At 40.0% G+C, this 13,402-nt stretch overlaps 1 protein-coding gene across 1 annotated transcript in view; it reads left to right on the top strand.

The window, feature by feature from the left end:
- The window catches only part of Apbb1ip (amyloid beta precursor protein binding family B member 1 interacting protein), a 98,182-nt gene that overhangs the window by 68,832 nt on the left and 15,948 nt on the right, over nt 1–13,402 (top strand). Inside the window, exons 8-9 of the mRNA XM_048460665.3 lie at nt 5,029–5,115; nt 10,201–10,344. Coding sequence (XP_048316622.2) covers nt 5,029–5,115; nt 10,201–10,344 — 231 coding nt within the window. The remainder of the gene's footprint in view (nt 1–5,028; nt 5,116–10,200; nt 10,345–13,402) is intronic.

The raw sequence follows: 13,402 nt of genomic DNA, 5'->3' as shown, positions 1-13,402 counted from the left end.
AAGCAACTTGGGAAAGAAGGGTTTATTTGGCTTACATATCTGATTGCTGTCTATCCCTGAAGGAAGTCGGGCCAGGAAGCTGGAGGCAGAAACTGAAGCAGAGGCCGTAGAGGAGCGCTGGTCACTGCTTTGTTCTTCATGGTTTGCTCAGCTGGCTTTCTCATACCCCCCCAGACCACCTCCCAAAGGATGGCACCACCCCCAGTGGACTAGGCCCTTGGCACCAATCGTTAAAGAAAACCCCGTACAAACTTTCCTACAGGCAATCCGATGGAGGCATTTTCTCAACTGAGGGTCCTCTTCTCTTCCCCAGATAACACTAGCTTGTGCCAAGTGGACAAAAACCTAACCGGGTCAGGTGTTAACTACGTTTTACAGACAAAAAGCACTGAGAAAACGTGTTCACATTAATAAATGGATGGGAACAGGAAAATACCATTCAGATCTTTGAACTCCTTCCAGGCTGTCAGCTAAAAGCCACCGAAGGCTCAATGATGTTCTTTTCATCCATTGGCCGACAAGATAATTAGGTACTCTCCATTGTGAGGGAAGCGAGGCATTAGAAATCACTTGACTTTCACAGGGGTTTTTATGAGTCTTGCACTTTTTCATGCCAGTATTTCAAGTGATTCCTTTGTTCGGGCCTTTAGCTTTACAGCCCAGAGCAGTGAGGTCCTTGTGTGTGTGTAGGGCGTCTTCTCTTCCTAAGGAGTGAGAAAGCAATTGTGGAAAAAGCTATCCTTTATCTCAGAGGATCAGATTTAGAAATGGAGGTTAAAGATGTAGAAATTGATGCAGGTGTATCCTTGAAGAGCTTCAGACGTACACCAGAAGCCTTAGATGTAATTCATTGTGAGTGACCCGGACTTCCGCACTTACAAAGCTATTGCTTCTGTTTTGAAATAATAGAGCATTTGCCTTTATAATCTTCAGCAGGGAGGCAGTTCCGTGAGAGTGGGCGCCATTAAAACCTCTGTCCTGCAATGAAGGGGGTTAGCAGACAATAACCAGTGACGTGTTAAAGACAAAACCAAAGCAAATCCAGTTTCACGGATCTCATTTATGACTCTAGATCCAGACTTGTCTATACCAAAAATGGTCTGGAATGTTCCACCACCATCACCCCCTACATGACAGGTTATACTGAAGTTGGAGTCAAGAAAATGATGTATAACATGCAAGATACATGTCTATCAGTGTGGTATCTGAACATGGTTTAACTAGTTGTCACTCACAAGTGGTGTCTGAGATAAAGCTTCCTCTATTCTGACAGTGACAATAATGTTTCTAGTGTTTAAACTAATTATAAGGCCCATCTCCAATAGGTCTGGAAGTGGAATTCCTTAGCTTCATGAAAAGTTGAAGTTTATTAATTAAATACAATATTATCTTTTAAAGTGGAATACAATAGCAGTATTCAATGAACTGGGATTACTATGTTTAAATAAGATTATATTGACTTCATTACAAGTCACTTTTACTAATATATTCTATTAGCCATTCATGGTGTGAGTCCTACTGTATGAATTAGATCACTGTACACTGATCAACATCAAGCAAGTCTTTCTTCTGTGACCGGCCAGAGAGTCAGAAGATAAAGAAAATAGGAAAGTCTGGGCTCAGAGGTCTTGCACAAGCTGTGTCTTGTGCCAAGTAAGCTTGTCAAAAAGTCCAGCATCTTATGTAAAATCTGTAAGGGAAGATGGGACAGAGTCAGTAAAGTCATCAAACAGTGGGACAAAGTCAACAGGAGGCTAGTCAAGCAATGTCGCACAGAAGGAACACAGAATAGTCCAACTGCATCACAGAGCAGGCACACGGTGGCCTTGGACCTGGTAACTTAAGTCTCTTTAGGGGGAAAGCCAATTTTCCAGGAACCAAAACCTTTATCCCTTGGCAGATCTTGCCAAATATGCCCCTAGGAGAGAACACGGAAGTAGGTTCCCTTTGTCCTTCATCAAAGCCTCCGAGAAAGCCTTGGATCAGCCTGACTCTATTTTCCTACAAACTATACTTTTAAACAGCTGAATGATAGCTTGTTGCACAAATAGACCACATTTTCATCAACCACCAGGTGAGGGACATCTTGGGTATTTCCATTTCCTGGCTGTTATGCATAAAGCACCCATGAACATGAGTGAGCAAGTATCTCTGTAGTGAGATACAGAATTCTTTAGGTATATACCCAAGAGTAGTATAGCTGGATCTTGTGGTAGATCTGTTTCCAGTGTCTGAAGAACTTCCGCTGACTTCCATAATGGCCGCACTCCCGCCAGCAGTGAGAAAGTGTCCCCTCTCCCTGAATCCTCATCACTGTGAGCTGTCAAGTGTTTTCCTCGACATTAGCCATTCAGACTAAGAAGCAATCTCAGAGTAGTTTTGATTTGCATTTCCCTGATGTCTAAGAATGTTGAAAGATTTTAGTATTTACCAGCTCAGTGTGTCATCTTTTGAGAATTCTGTTTCATTTCAAACCCTGTTTTATAATTCGGCTGTTTGTTTTCTTGATGTTTAGTTTTTTGTTTGTTGGGGTTTTTTTTGAGTTCTTTGTTTATTCTAAATATTAACCTTCTGCCAGATATATAATTGGTAAAGCTTTTCCCCATTTCGTAGGCTGCCTCTTTTCTTGAGTTATGCTATTTTTTGCTTTATGGGTTTTCACTTTCTGCAGTCCCATTTGTCAAATGGTGGTCTTAATAATTTTTAAGAATGCTGCTGTTAAGCCTGGCCTTTTCTTCTTTCTTGTTTTTAATGTTAATTTATTGTTTTTATTTATGTGTGCATGTGTGTGTCTAAGTGTGTGCATGCGTGTGCACCTCAGGAGTTTGTGTGAGCCATGTATGTGTAGGTACTCTCTGAGACCTGAGGACATCTTATCCTCTAAAACTATAGTTACAGGTGGTTATAAACCATCTGATGTGGTTGCTATGAACTGAATCTGGAGCTTCTGCAAAAACAGTCAGCACTTTAAAGTGCTGAGCCATCTTTCCAACCCCATCTTTCTTCTGCAACTTTTTTTAAACAATTAGCCACCTTACTTTAATTGGAGAAACACAAGCTTAATGCAAGTCTCAAAGTCATCATTACAAATACAATAAGTGTAATAGCCAAACAAGTATTGAGTACAAATGAATGTACTAATGGAACCATAGTGTGACCCCAGCCAGACAGCTCTCGTTCCACTAGGCTAAGCGGTGGAATACTGAGGTCAAGAGAAGATGGTAATCCTGACCTTATAGGTGCAGTCATGATCTGTAGATGATCTATGTGGGAGGGAAGTCTTTTCTTTGGGCCTTCAGAGCCAATAGACACAATTCAATAATTAGCTTAAAATCTGTATACAGTTCAAATAATGATCCAGTTCAGCATTGGCTTGTTTGTGCCTTAGTTAAGTTTTCTATTGTGTCAGGAGATACCATGGCTATGGCAGCTCTTATAAAAGAAACATTTAATTGGTGTGACTCACTTACAGTTTCAGAGGCTTGGTTCATCATCATCATGGCCGGAAGCATGGGAGTGTGCAGGCAGACATAGTTCTAGAGTAGCAAAAGTCCCGCATCTTTCAGGCAACAGGAAGTTGACTGAGATGCTGGCAGTATCCTGAGCATAGGAAACCTCAAAGCCTGTCTCCCACAGTGACACACTTCCTCCTACAAAGCCATACCTACTCCAACAAAGACATGACTCCTAATAATGCCACTCCCTATGAGATTATGGCGCCAGTTACTTTCAAACTACTACCACGCCTTGATTCACTTTCTCTCTTACTACTAAAAAAATAATGTGATTAATAGCAATAATAAGCCCTGAATAAGATGTAGGCTTCAAAGTTTGCAGAGCAATTTCTAATAGATTAAAGGGGATGTGCATACTTAAGTACTGACTGCTCCTTTATTTTAACGTTTACAAAAAATGGTGAGAAATGGCCTATTCAAGACCCATGACCAGCTGAGATACAAGAACTAATAATAGGCACCTCGTGAGCTCCACCGCCCATGTAGGACAAATGATCTTTCTGTCGCCATTTGTGAAGTTGTGTTTATTCAAAATAGCATGAAGAAACTGTAGAGAATTTTGACATCACAGTACTTTAGCAGATTTGTGGTTGGGATTCTCGTCTGTAGGTGTATTTTCTCCTATCCTCTTGTGAAGCCTATCCTGTTGACAGTGCCTGTGTAAGGTTATACAGGGGCCAATCTCAGACAGCCCCGGGAGACTGGTCCACCTTGTGCCTTCCTCCCTTTTCCACAGAGTGGCCCTAGGCACACTTCAGGGCAAAAATGGTCCTGCCCTCCTGAACACGCATTTTTATTTGTTTGTTTGTTTTGGCTTTTCCAAGCCAAGGCTTCTTTATAACTTTGGTGCCTGTCCTGGAACTAGCTCTTGTAGACCAGGCTGGCCTTGAACTCACAGAGATCCACCTGCCTCTGCCTCCTTAGTGCTGGGATTAAAGGCATGCACCACCACTGCCCGGCTCTGAGCACCCACTTTTAATTCAGTCTTTTGTAGCTAACATGACAAACGTCACATATTAGGAGCCAGGTGTCCCACTCTTGAGCTTCCGACATTCCCTTTAACTATTGTCTCACATCCATGTGCTCCTGACTTTTGTCACCTGAAACGGACATAGAGCCCTGAGGCCTAAGGACTTGCACTTGTTGACCAGAGTTGTTCTCCTGCTGAACTTGGACAAGGGCTCAGACTTCACCCCAGCCCTACGTTTCTCCTGAGTGTCTCACGGTTTTCAGTGTTTGACACTAAAGTTCTTGATCTATGGAAATTAACAATTAAACGGTATCACACTCGTTGCTAAGACCTTCTGTTCTGCTTTCTGGGCAGAAATGAAGACCCTGCTTGGGCTTGGGTGATGCAGCAGTTGGTGTTGCCTCACTAATAGAGTTACTTCTGTTCTGTTGTGTTACCTTCTCACACGGTAACAGCTTCTCTCTCCAGCAAGATCACCAGTTCCTTGCAGTATCCATTGAAGTAATGAATATTTACTGATCTGATATCTTATGTTTTATCTAGAATTTCTACTTGGATAACAAGGGGAAGAAAGAAAACAAGGAAACCAATGAGAAAATGAATGCTAAAAACAAAGAATCCTTACTGGAGGTGAGCCTCGCTTTGTAAAGTGTGATAAACACAAAGGGCGTGTGCTGGACTTATTATTTCCCCACACGACAATGGAAAATTCTGAAATGCTCCATAGAATTGCTTGTAAATGCTAGTTATTACCAAGTGATAGCCACTTAGATAATTCAATGGCTTTCTGGAGTCGCCTGTAAAGAAGTATGACTTTAGACAAAATGGTTTGCTTTTATGAAATTGAATTAGGAATTCTTTCACTAAAAAGACACAAATTCTCATAAAACTCATTGTGACATATACAATCCACTTCAGAAAGGTTCTAAAGACTCAGGTGTATGTATTTCCAAATAATTGTCTTTGGTGAGATTCTTCTAGTGTGAGGTCTAAAGGTAGAGATGTCATTTAGGATGTGACTCAGCTCCTATCATGTTCATGTGCTAATGGCTGGAACTTGCGTCTGTGAGTCTCAGTAGCAAATGGTATCATGTAGCAAATGGGATCATCACAGAGATCCAGACTGGTAGTAAATGTCCAGTGCCTTTGATGGTCACCACTTGGGCACATCCCAGAAGTTCCCTAACAGTAGCCGTCACTGGAAGCTATTAAGGCAACAATGCTAAAGACCAAGGCCCTCTTGCAGGTCTAGGTGATACACGGGCATCCTAGAGCCCCAGGCAAATTGACTTGATTCACTCCAAATGTATGCTGATCTTTCTGAAATTATTAGATCTGTCTCTTGGAAGTTCAGACCTGCTGATGAACACAGCACCTATGGAACCAATTTCCTGACACTAAGGAGTGCCATATTCTGTTCCCCAATGGGTACACCTTCTATGTTTCCATCCCCATCACATTCCAGAAGGTCTAAACAAAAGCCAGAGCAGGTTGACCTTGTTGCCATTCCCAAGGTCCTGAACATGCTTTTCCAGGCCTGGTTCTGGACTGCAAATGCAATCGGAATTTCAACAGAAGTCCAACAATGAAAATGAGATGTCCTTTCTGCTTCCAGCCGCTAGACTCTAGAACAGAGGTTCTCAACCTGGGGGTTAAACAACCCTTTCCTAGGACCTAAGAACATTGGAAAACACCTATTTCTGACAGTCTTAGGTACTGAGACACTGCTCCTCTATTTGTCTCCAGGCGGGTCTGCCCACATACGTGAAAACATCATCAGTCCAAACCCATCACATACACCCTGAACATATAGCTGTATGTGACAGGATTGGCATCATAGCGTGTGTATGTAGTTCAGTCACGTGTGTAGAGAGCAAGTCCTCTGCTGAAAGCAACACTGCATGAATTCTAATTATGGGTCAACATAAAACTGTATACCGTTAAGATAATCAACCACCACGAAATGTGTGTATGTATGTGTGTGTGCTTTCACATATACATATATATGTATATGTATATATATATATATGGGATGCCCATTGGTCCTTTTATATTCAGTGTGGTAGATGCAAATATTAGCAAATCAAAGGAAACTTTAATGACTGTGTTGCCTGAACTATGCCATCTCTCTTTTGAATTATTAAAGCTATCTTCATATATTTCACAATATACAGTAACGTATTGCTTTTTGATTAACCACTGTGCTTTAATTATGTTTTATTTGTAATAATAAAACTATATCTGCATATCATATAGTTACATTATAATTCACAACAGTAGCAAAATTAGAGTTATGAAGTAGCAATGAAAGTAATTTTATGGTTGGTAGTCACCACAACAGGAAGAACTGCATTAAGGGTCAAAGGATCAGGAAGGTTGAAAACCACTGCTCTAGAACAATAAAAAAAAAAAAACCAGGTCTCCCCAAAAGAGAGGATTAGAAATTCTCTGTCTATAGGCAGAGACCACTTATTTGTTTCCCTACCACCCAGACCAGAAATAATCACACAGAAATTATATTAATTACAATAATATTTGACCAATAGCTTAAACATATTTCTAGCTAGCTGTTACATCTTAAATTAACCCATTTCTATTATTCTGTGTATTAGCACAAGGCTCATGGTTTACTGGCAAGGTTCAGGGGCATCTGTCTTCCTCCGTGGCTACATGGTGTCTCCCTGACTCTGCCTTCTTTCCCTCTCTATCTGCTTGGAGTTCCCACCTTGCTCTATTCTGCTAAGTCACTGACCAAAACAGCTTCTTTATTAGCCAATAGCAATAAAACCTATTCACAGCATACATAGGGGAAATTCCACATCACTTCCCCTTTTCTGTCTAATTAAAAAGGAAGGCTTTAACTTTAACATAGCAAGATTACAAACAACAAAACAGTTAGCAAGCAAGAATTATAGATACAATATTTAATCCTGTTACATTTGACAAATTAAGGAAAACACTCTATCATCTATCCTATATTGGTGAGTCTAAAGTTTTATATCTAACCTATCTTTTATAATTAGAACTATCTTTCTTCAACTCCATCAAAGACTCCAGAAGGATATAATATTACTTAAGTTAACAGGAACTTTATTGTAAGCAGCTTTCAAAACTTTAGAGTTGACAGAGACATCTTGCAGCCTAGACAGTCACCCAAAGTTCTTTGGCAACACTGGGGCATCCATCTTTGACCTACAGCCCCATAGTATCGAGCATACTTTTCCATGAAACAGGAAATTTGAAGATCTGTTCTGCCTTGTAATGGCAAAGTCCATTGGTTGCTTTCTTCTGTGTCCTGCAGAGTGTCTGACAGACTCTTCCATGAAGCAAGCATTCTGAAGGATTGTCTCACCTTCTTTAGGCAACTTCAGCAGTCATCTTCCTGTCAGCCCTACATAGTCAGTTCATACAGCATAACATCAGGCAGTCCAGGCAAGAACAGTTACTAGACCAAATGGCTAACAAACTTTGTAAGGAGCCTCTTTGATGCCCATCATCCTCTTGAAGTAGATTGGTGCAGCCAGGAGAAGATGTGTCATTGTCATGAAAAGCCCTAAGTTCTTAAAACATTTTAAAGGCCATATTCTGTTAGTCTTTGAAAGATTTGAAGAATAACTATCCATCTGAAGTATATCTCTGTATATCTAGAAAATCTAACTAACATGACTACAAGCTTGACTATTATAGATGACTATCTATTAACCTGTATTTCTTAATCATACATTACATTTTTAAATGAGCCATACAAACACAATACCCTAATCAAGAGCAGAAATATACATATAACAAAATTGACCTTAAATTTGCATCAGTAGACCAAGATCCATATCAATACATAGTATTCATCTCTATATCATATTCCCCTTTAAATGTAAACAAACATTTATAGACAATATTTGGGAATTGGAGCATAGTTCTCTCCAAACTGCTTCCTGCTTTTTGTTGGACAAAGTATTTTGGGGTGTTCATGGCAACCTTTCAGGGGTCTTGGTTCATCAAACCACATTAGTCTGGAAGGCATCCACAGGTTCTCATCCTCCGTGGAAACAAAAGCAGAACCTCTTTTCCAAAGCAATAAATCCTTAGATCCAAATTTTGAAGTCAAGACACCTTTAAAACATATATGTTGGTTTAGCTTAGCAGCCATACAATGAAATGTCTCTGTACCTAGCTCCTTCACATTCAAAAAAAATCAAAGAAAACACAATAATATACGTAATCCAAACTGTCTGTGTATATTCCATCTTTACATGGCTTGGAATTTCTGCCTTGCTCTAGTCTGCCAAGCCACTGGCTGAAACACCTTCTTTACTAACCAATGGCAATAGACCATATTCACAGCATACAGAGGGGAATCCCACACCATGGATCTATAGGAGAACATTTGCTTGTGCATGAATTGATACAGTTGCATGATTAGTCCTTGGGATTAGATTTCAAAACCATGTATAGCTGAATGTGAATGAAAAAACAAAGCCTGTTATGCTATGAGAAATCTGCCTTGTTCTGCTGTCAGCTTTGGGTCAAATATTCAGATACTCTTAATAGATGATTGACAAGCCAACTAATACCTGAGCTGGAGGGCCACTGGGAGGAATGTGGACAGAGCTGTTCTCTGGTTCTCCTGCACAGAAGTTTACTCTGGAGGATGCAAGTTAAATTATTTTGTATTTCTGAAACTATACTGAGAATTATATTATTGAAAGAAAACAATAACTGGGTATTGGAGCAAAAAGATAAAATAATATGCAATTTATCTAATTGCTTTTTAAAAAGAAATTTATGGAGGTTTATACATTCCTATGCATGTTTTATTTTTTGAAAATTTATACCTAGAAAATGCACATTTTTCTGTTTATTATTATATTAATAATGGCCTTTCTCATGTCTGAAAACTTCCAATAATAAAATACTAATTTGTGGGCTGAATAGGTATAAAATAAATAATAAACTCTTTTTTAAAAAGTCGGGCAGTGGTAGTGCATACCTTTAATCCCGTCACTCAGGAGGCAGAGGCAGACAGATCTCTGTGAGCTAAAGGTCAGCCTAATCTAAAGAGTGAGTTCCAGGACAGGCTCCAAAACTACTCAGAGAAACCTCTCTCTAACAACCAAAAAAAAACTTTTCAAAAAATATTAATTTATTTTGTTGTAGAATTATATAATTTTACTACTTAATGGCAATAAAATGTTAACTCTCCTTTTCGGTTTGCTTTTTTTGTTTTGAGATAGGGTCTCATTTTATATGCAAGGCTTGCCTAGAACTTACTAACCCAGGCTGGCCTCATAGTCATGGCAAGTCTCCTGCCTAAGCCTCCCTAAGTGCTGACAGTATGGGCAAGAGCCACCATGCCTTACTTAAGTGGAGAGGAATTTTTATGTTCCACTTATCATAACATTAGAAGGCTTTATTGAATAGTTACCTCTATAATATAATAAGATTATACTCACAGACAAAATGCAACTAATACTCCATTTTTACCAAGATGGGAACTGAGATTTAGTGATCCACAGGTACAGAGCTCAGTGACCAGGAAGTCTTGGCCTGGAAGCCAGGACCCTGGACCCCTGACACTGTGTTCTTTCCTCCTCATTGCAGACAGCATGAGCTAAAGAAAACGTGTTTCATCCATTTCCAACAGAATTGACTTAAACTGGAACTATTCTTTACATGTGAACCGAACATGTGTTTTATGCCTCTGGATTCCAATTTCAGGAAAGTTTCTGTGGCACATCCATCATCGTACCAGAACTTGAAGGAGCTCTTTATTTGAAAGAAGATGGGAAGAAATCCTGGAAACGACGCTACTTTCTTCTGAGGGCTTCTGGAATTTATTATGTTCCCAAAGGAAAGACAAAGGTCAGTCAGCTTTTCATTACTATAACAACACACCCGAGATAATCGGATTCTAAGACGACGTTTATCCCGCACCTAAGGCTCAGGGGTCATCACAGAAGACGGAGTAGAAAGGTTGTAAGAGACAAAGGAACAAGGAGTTTGCTGTGAGACTGTGTCTCCATCAAACGCTACACCCATAAAGTCTCACCAGCACGATTGCATAAACACGCATGAACAAGGACAGTAGGGACTGAATAAATGACTCAGACGTTAAGAGCACAGACTGCTCTTCCACAGGTCCTGAGTTCAGTTCCCAGCACCCACATGGCAGCTGGCAACTGTCTGTAACTCCCATTCTAGGGGATCTGACACCTCACACAGACAAATGCAGGCAAAACACCAATGCGCATAAAAAGAAACATTCCTTCTTTAAAAAAGGACAATAGTCATGGCTAATGTGGTCGGGGAAAGCCAAGGGAGCTTCAGCTCTGTGCAAAGAATAACAGCAACTAGGAATGCTGAGAGTGGAGACATACTCCTCCCCAGGGACAAGCACGCCAATTGGGTTTCCAGTACCCAATAGTCAGCCCTGAAAACTTACATAGAAGTAACATTATATAAACTGAGACTGTTGCATGTGTGTATGCACATATGTAAGTTGTACAGTTAATGAAAAAGAGGCCATGAATTTGAAAGAAAGTAAGGATGGGAGAATTTGGAGGGAGGAAAGGGTAAGGGGGAAACCATTTATAATCTCAAAAAACAAGTATAATCTCAAAAATTAAAAGGAGTAATTTTTTTAAGACAGGTTTATTTTGGCTCAGTTTTGGAAATCAGCCTGTTGTTTTGAACCTGTGGCAAGACAGCTCCTCTTAGGGAGGGAATGTGGCAGAGGAAGGCCTTCCTTACCTCAGAGCAGAAGCAAAGGAGAGAAGAAGCCAGAGTCCCACAGCCCCCTTCTGAGAGCTCCCAACCAGTCCCACCTCCTGATGTCTTCTCTACCGCCTCCCAGTGGTGCGTTAGCCTGTGGGGCTCTGGGGGCCGTTCCCAGTACAAACTGCCACAATCACAAGAGAAGAAAAGCTTGGCTGCATCCTGGCTCTGCAGACTCTGTGGAGCTACAAAATCTACCCAAGTATATGCTCTACAATAGGAAATTGTAGAAGTACATTTGCGTTTTCACAGCTTTCTCTTGAGTATAAAGATAAAATACATGAGCCATCAAGATGGCTCACCAGGTAAACTTACCTCCTACCGAGCCTACACTATTCTGAATTTTTCTTCATATCAGCCCTCTTGTTCTGCAGTCATTATGATCAAACTTATTTTATTTAAATTCTTAGTGGTGTTACAAGTCTTAGAATCTACACTTCTTTAAAATTTATGAATTTTAAATCTTATATTCTGCACAGCCAAATTGTTATCAGAGGTTCACTGAATTCGCTACGCTTCTTAATTTATCACAGAATTTTAGACGTCATTTAAATTTTGCCTGGCAAGCTGGCATTATTGGCTCAAATCTACAAACACAGTAAATTGTTATACTAAATGTAATTTTAACAGAGGCTCTGATCTTTAACCTTTGCTGGGACTTTTCTTGGAGAATTGGGACAGCTCATTTTTGTTTGCCTATAAAAAAACTTTAGAATATACCCCTGTCTAGGGTAAGCCAAGCGCAGGCCTTTGACAAAGAACGTATGTATGGAGTGCAGATTTCCTCTAATAAGGTTTACCCACCTCCCCAAACAGGTGGTCATCACTAGTGAGGCGACCCCACTATGTCTGTGGCTATTATGGGTAACTCTTGATGCAAGGCAGGTGTCGCCCCACTTAGACCTGATCCTTCCTCCCTCGGCTACCTTTGCTCCAGTCCCACACGGGACTTGCAGCATCGTCCCACTAGACTCGCAATATGTCCCACAGATGATTTGATTTTCTTTACAGCGGATATGTCCTAATCAGTTAAATATGAGACATATAAATACGCCCAGGACAGGCAGTTCACTGAGCGATACAGGCTGCGTTCACGTTAGAGTTGAGCAACTTATCTGGTCATTACCGTGAACGCTGGGGTGGAGGTCAGAGGGAAGTCAGCAGGACAGTCACTGGGGAAAGAGACCAAAGCATATTGTCCACACCTGGCGTGCTTGTCTGACAAAAGAATACAGTCGCCTGGAAAATGACTGTGACCGAACAAACTGGCCAAGTAAGAAATCGTCTTGCTTTATACAAGCAATATGCAAATGAGACATAATTTAAGACTTGCAGAACAGGAGTGACAAGTGTAGAATATATAGTAATTAACAAAAATGTTCAAGATGTACATTGCACAAACTAGAAAATTTAACATAGAAACTGCTTTTATCAACCTATGAAAATTACAGTTACATTTTTCTTACTTAAAATTCCAAGACTGCCTGCAAAATTAATCAGAAAGAAATACTGTCCCCAAATAGACCCCTTTCAAAACTGTGAAAACCATTGATATCTTAGATGTTAAGCATCCCATTACAGTGAAAAGAAAGCACTTATACATGAACAGATAAACAAAGAGCCAACTAATGCGGGGAACTGAAGAGCAGAATCGTACAGTAGTAGGGACACAATGTAGAATCCAAGACAATAAATAGCGCTGAAACAATTGCACACCTATTTTCAAAGTTCTGTACATCAGCCGATGAACCAGCTCAAATCCTAATTCCATCAAGATGTCTTTAGAAAAACTATTCTAAAGCCATAAAAGAAAATATGAGTTGATATTTTCTTAATCTTAGTGCACAAAGACTTTTCTTAATCAAGAATAAAATTCAAAATTACAAAGGAGAAAATCAACAGTGTTGACTACACAAAATTGCTTTAAGTAACTTTATAGATGAAGATACCAAACAAGACTTTAAGGACTAGCTACATAGTCAGACACTTCCAACATGTATGACCAAATATAACTATTCATCATATGTAAAGTATATGTATAAGTGGGTCCATCTATGCCTAAAACCTATAGATAGATGATAGATAGATAGATAGATAGATAGATAGATAGATAGATAGATAGATAGACAGACAGACAGATAGATAG

This window comes from Myodes glareolus, chromosome 14 (assembly GCF_982192425.1).
Source record: "Myodes glareolus chromosome 14, mMyoGla1.1, whole genome shotgun sequence".
NCBI lineage: Eukaryota > Metazoa > Chordata > Mammalia > Rodentia > Cricetidae > Myodes > Myodes glareolus.
Note: the sequence above shows the minus strand (reverse complement) of the source record. Positions and strands in the feature narration are given on the sequence as shown.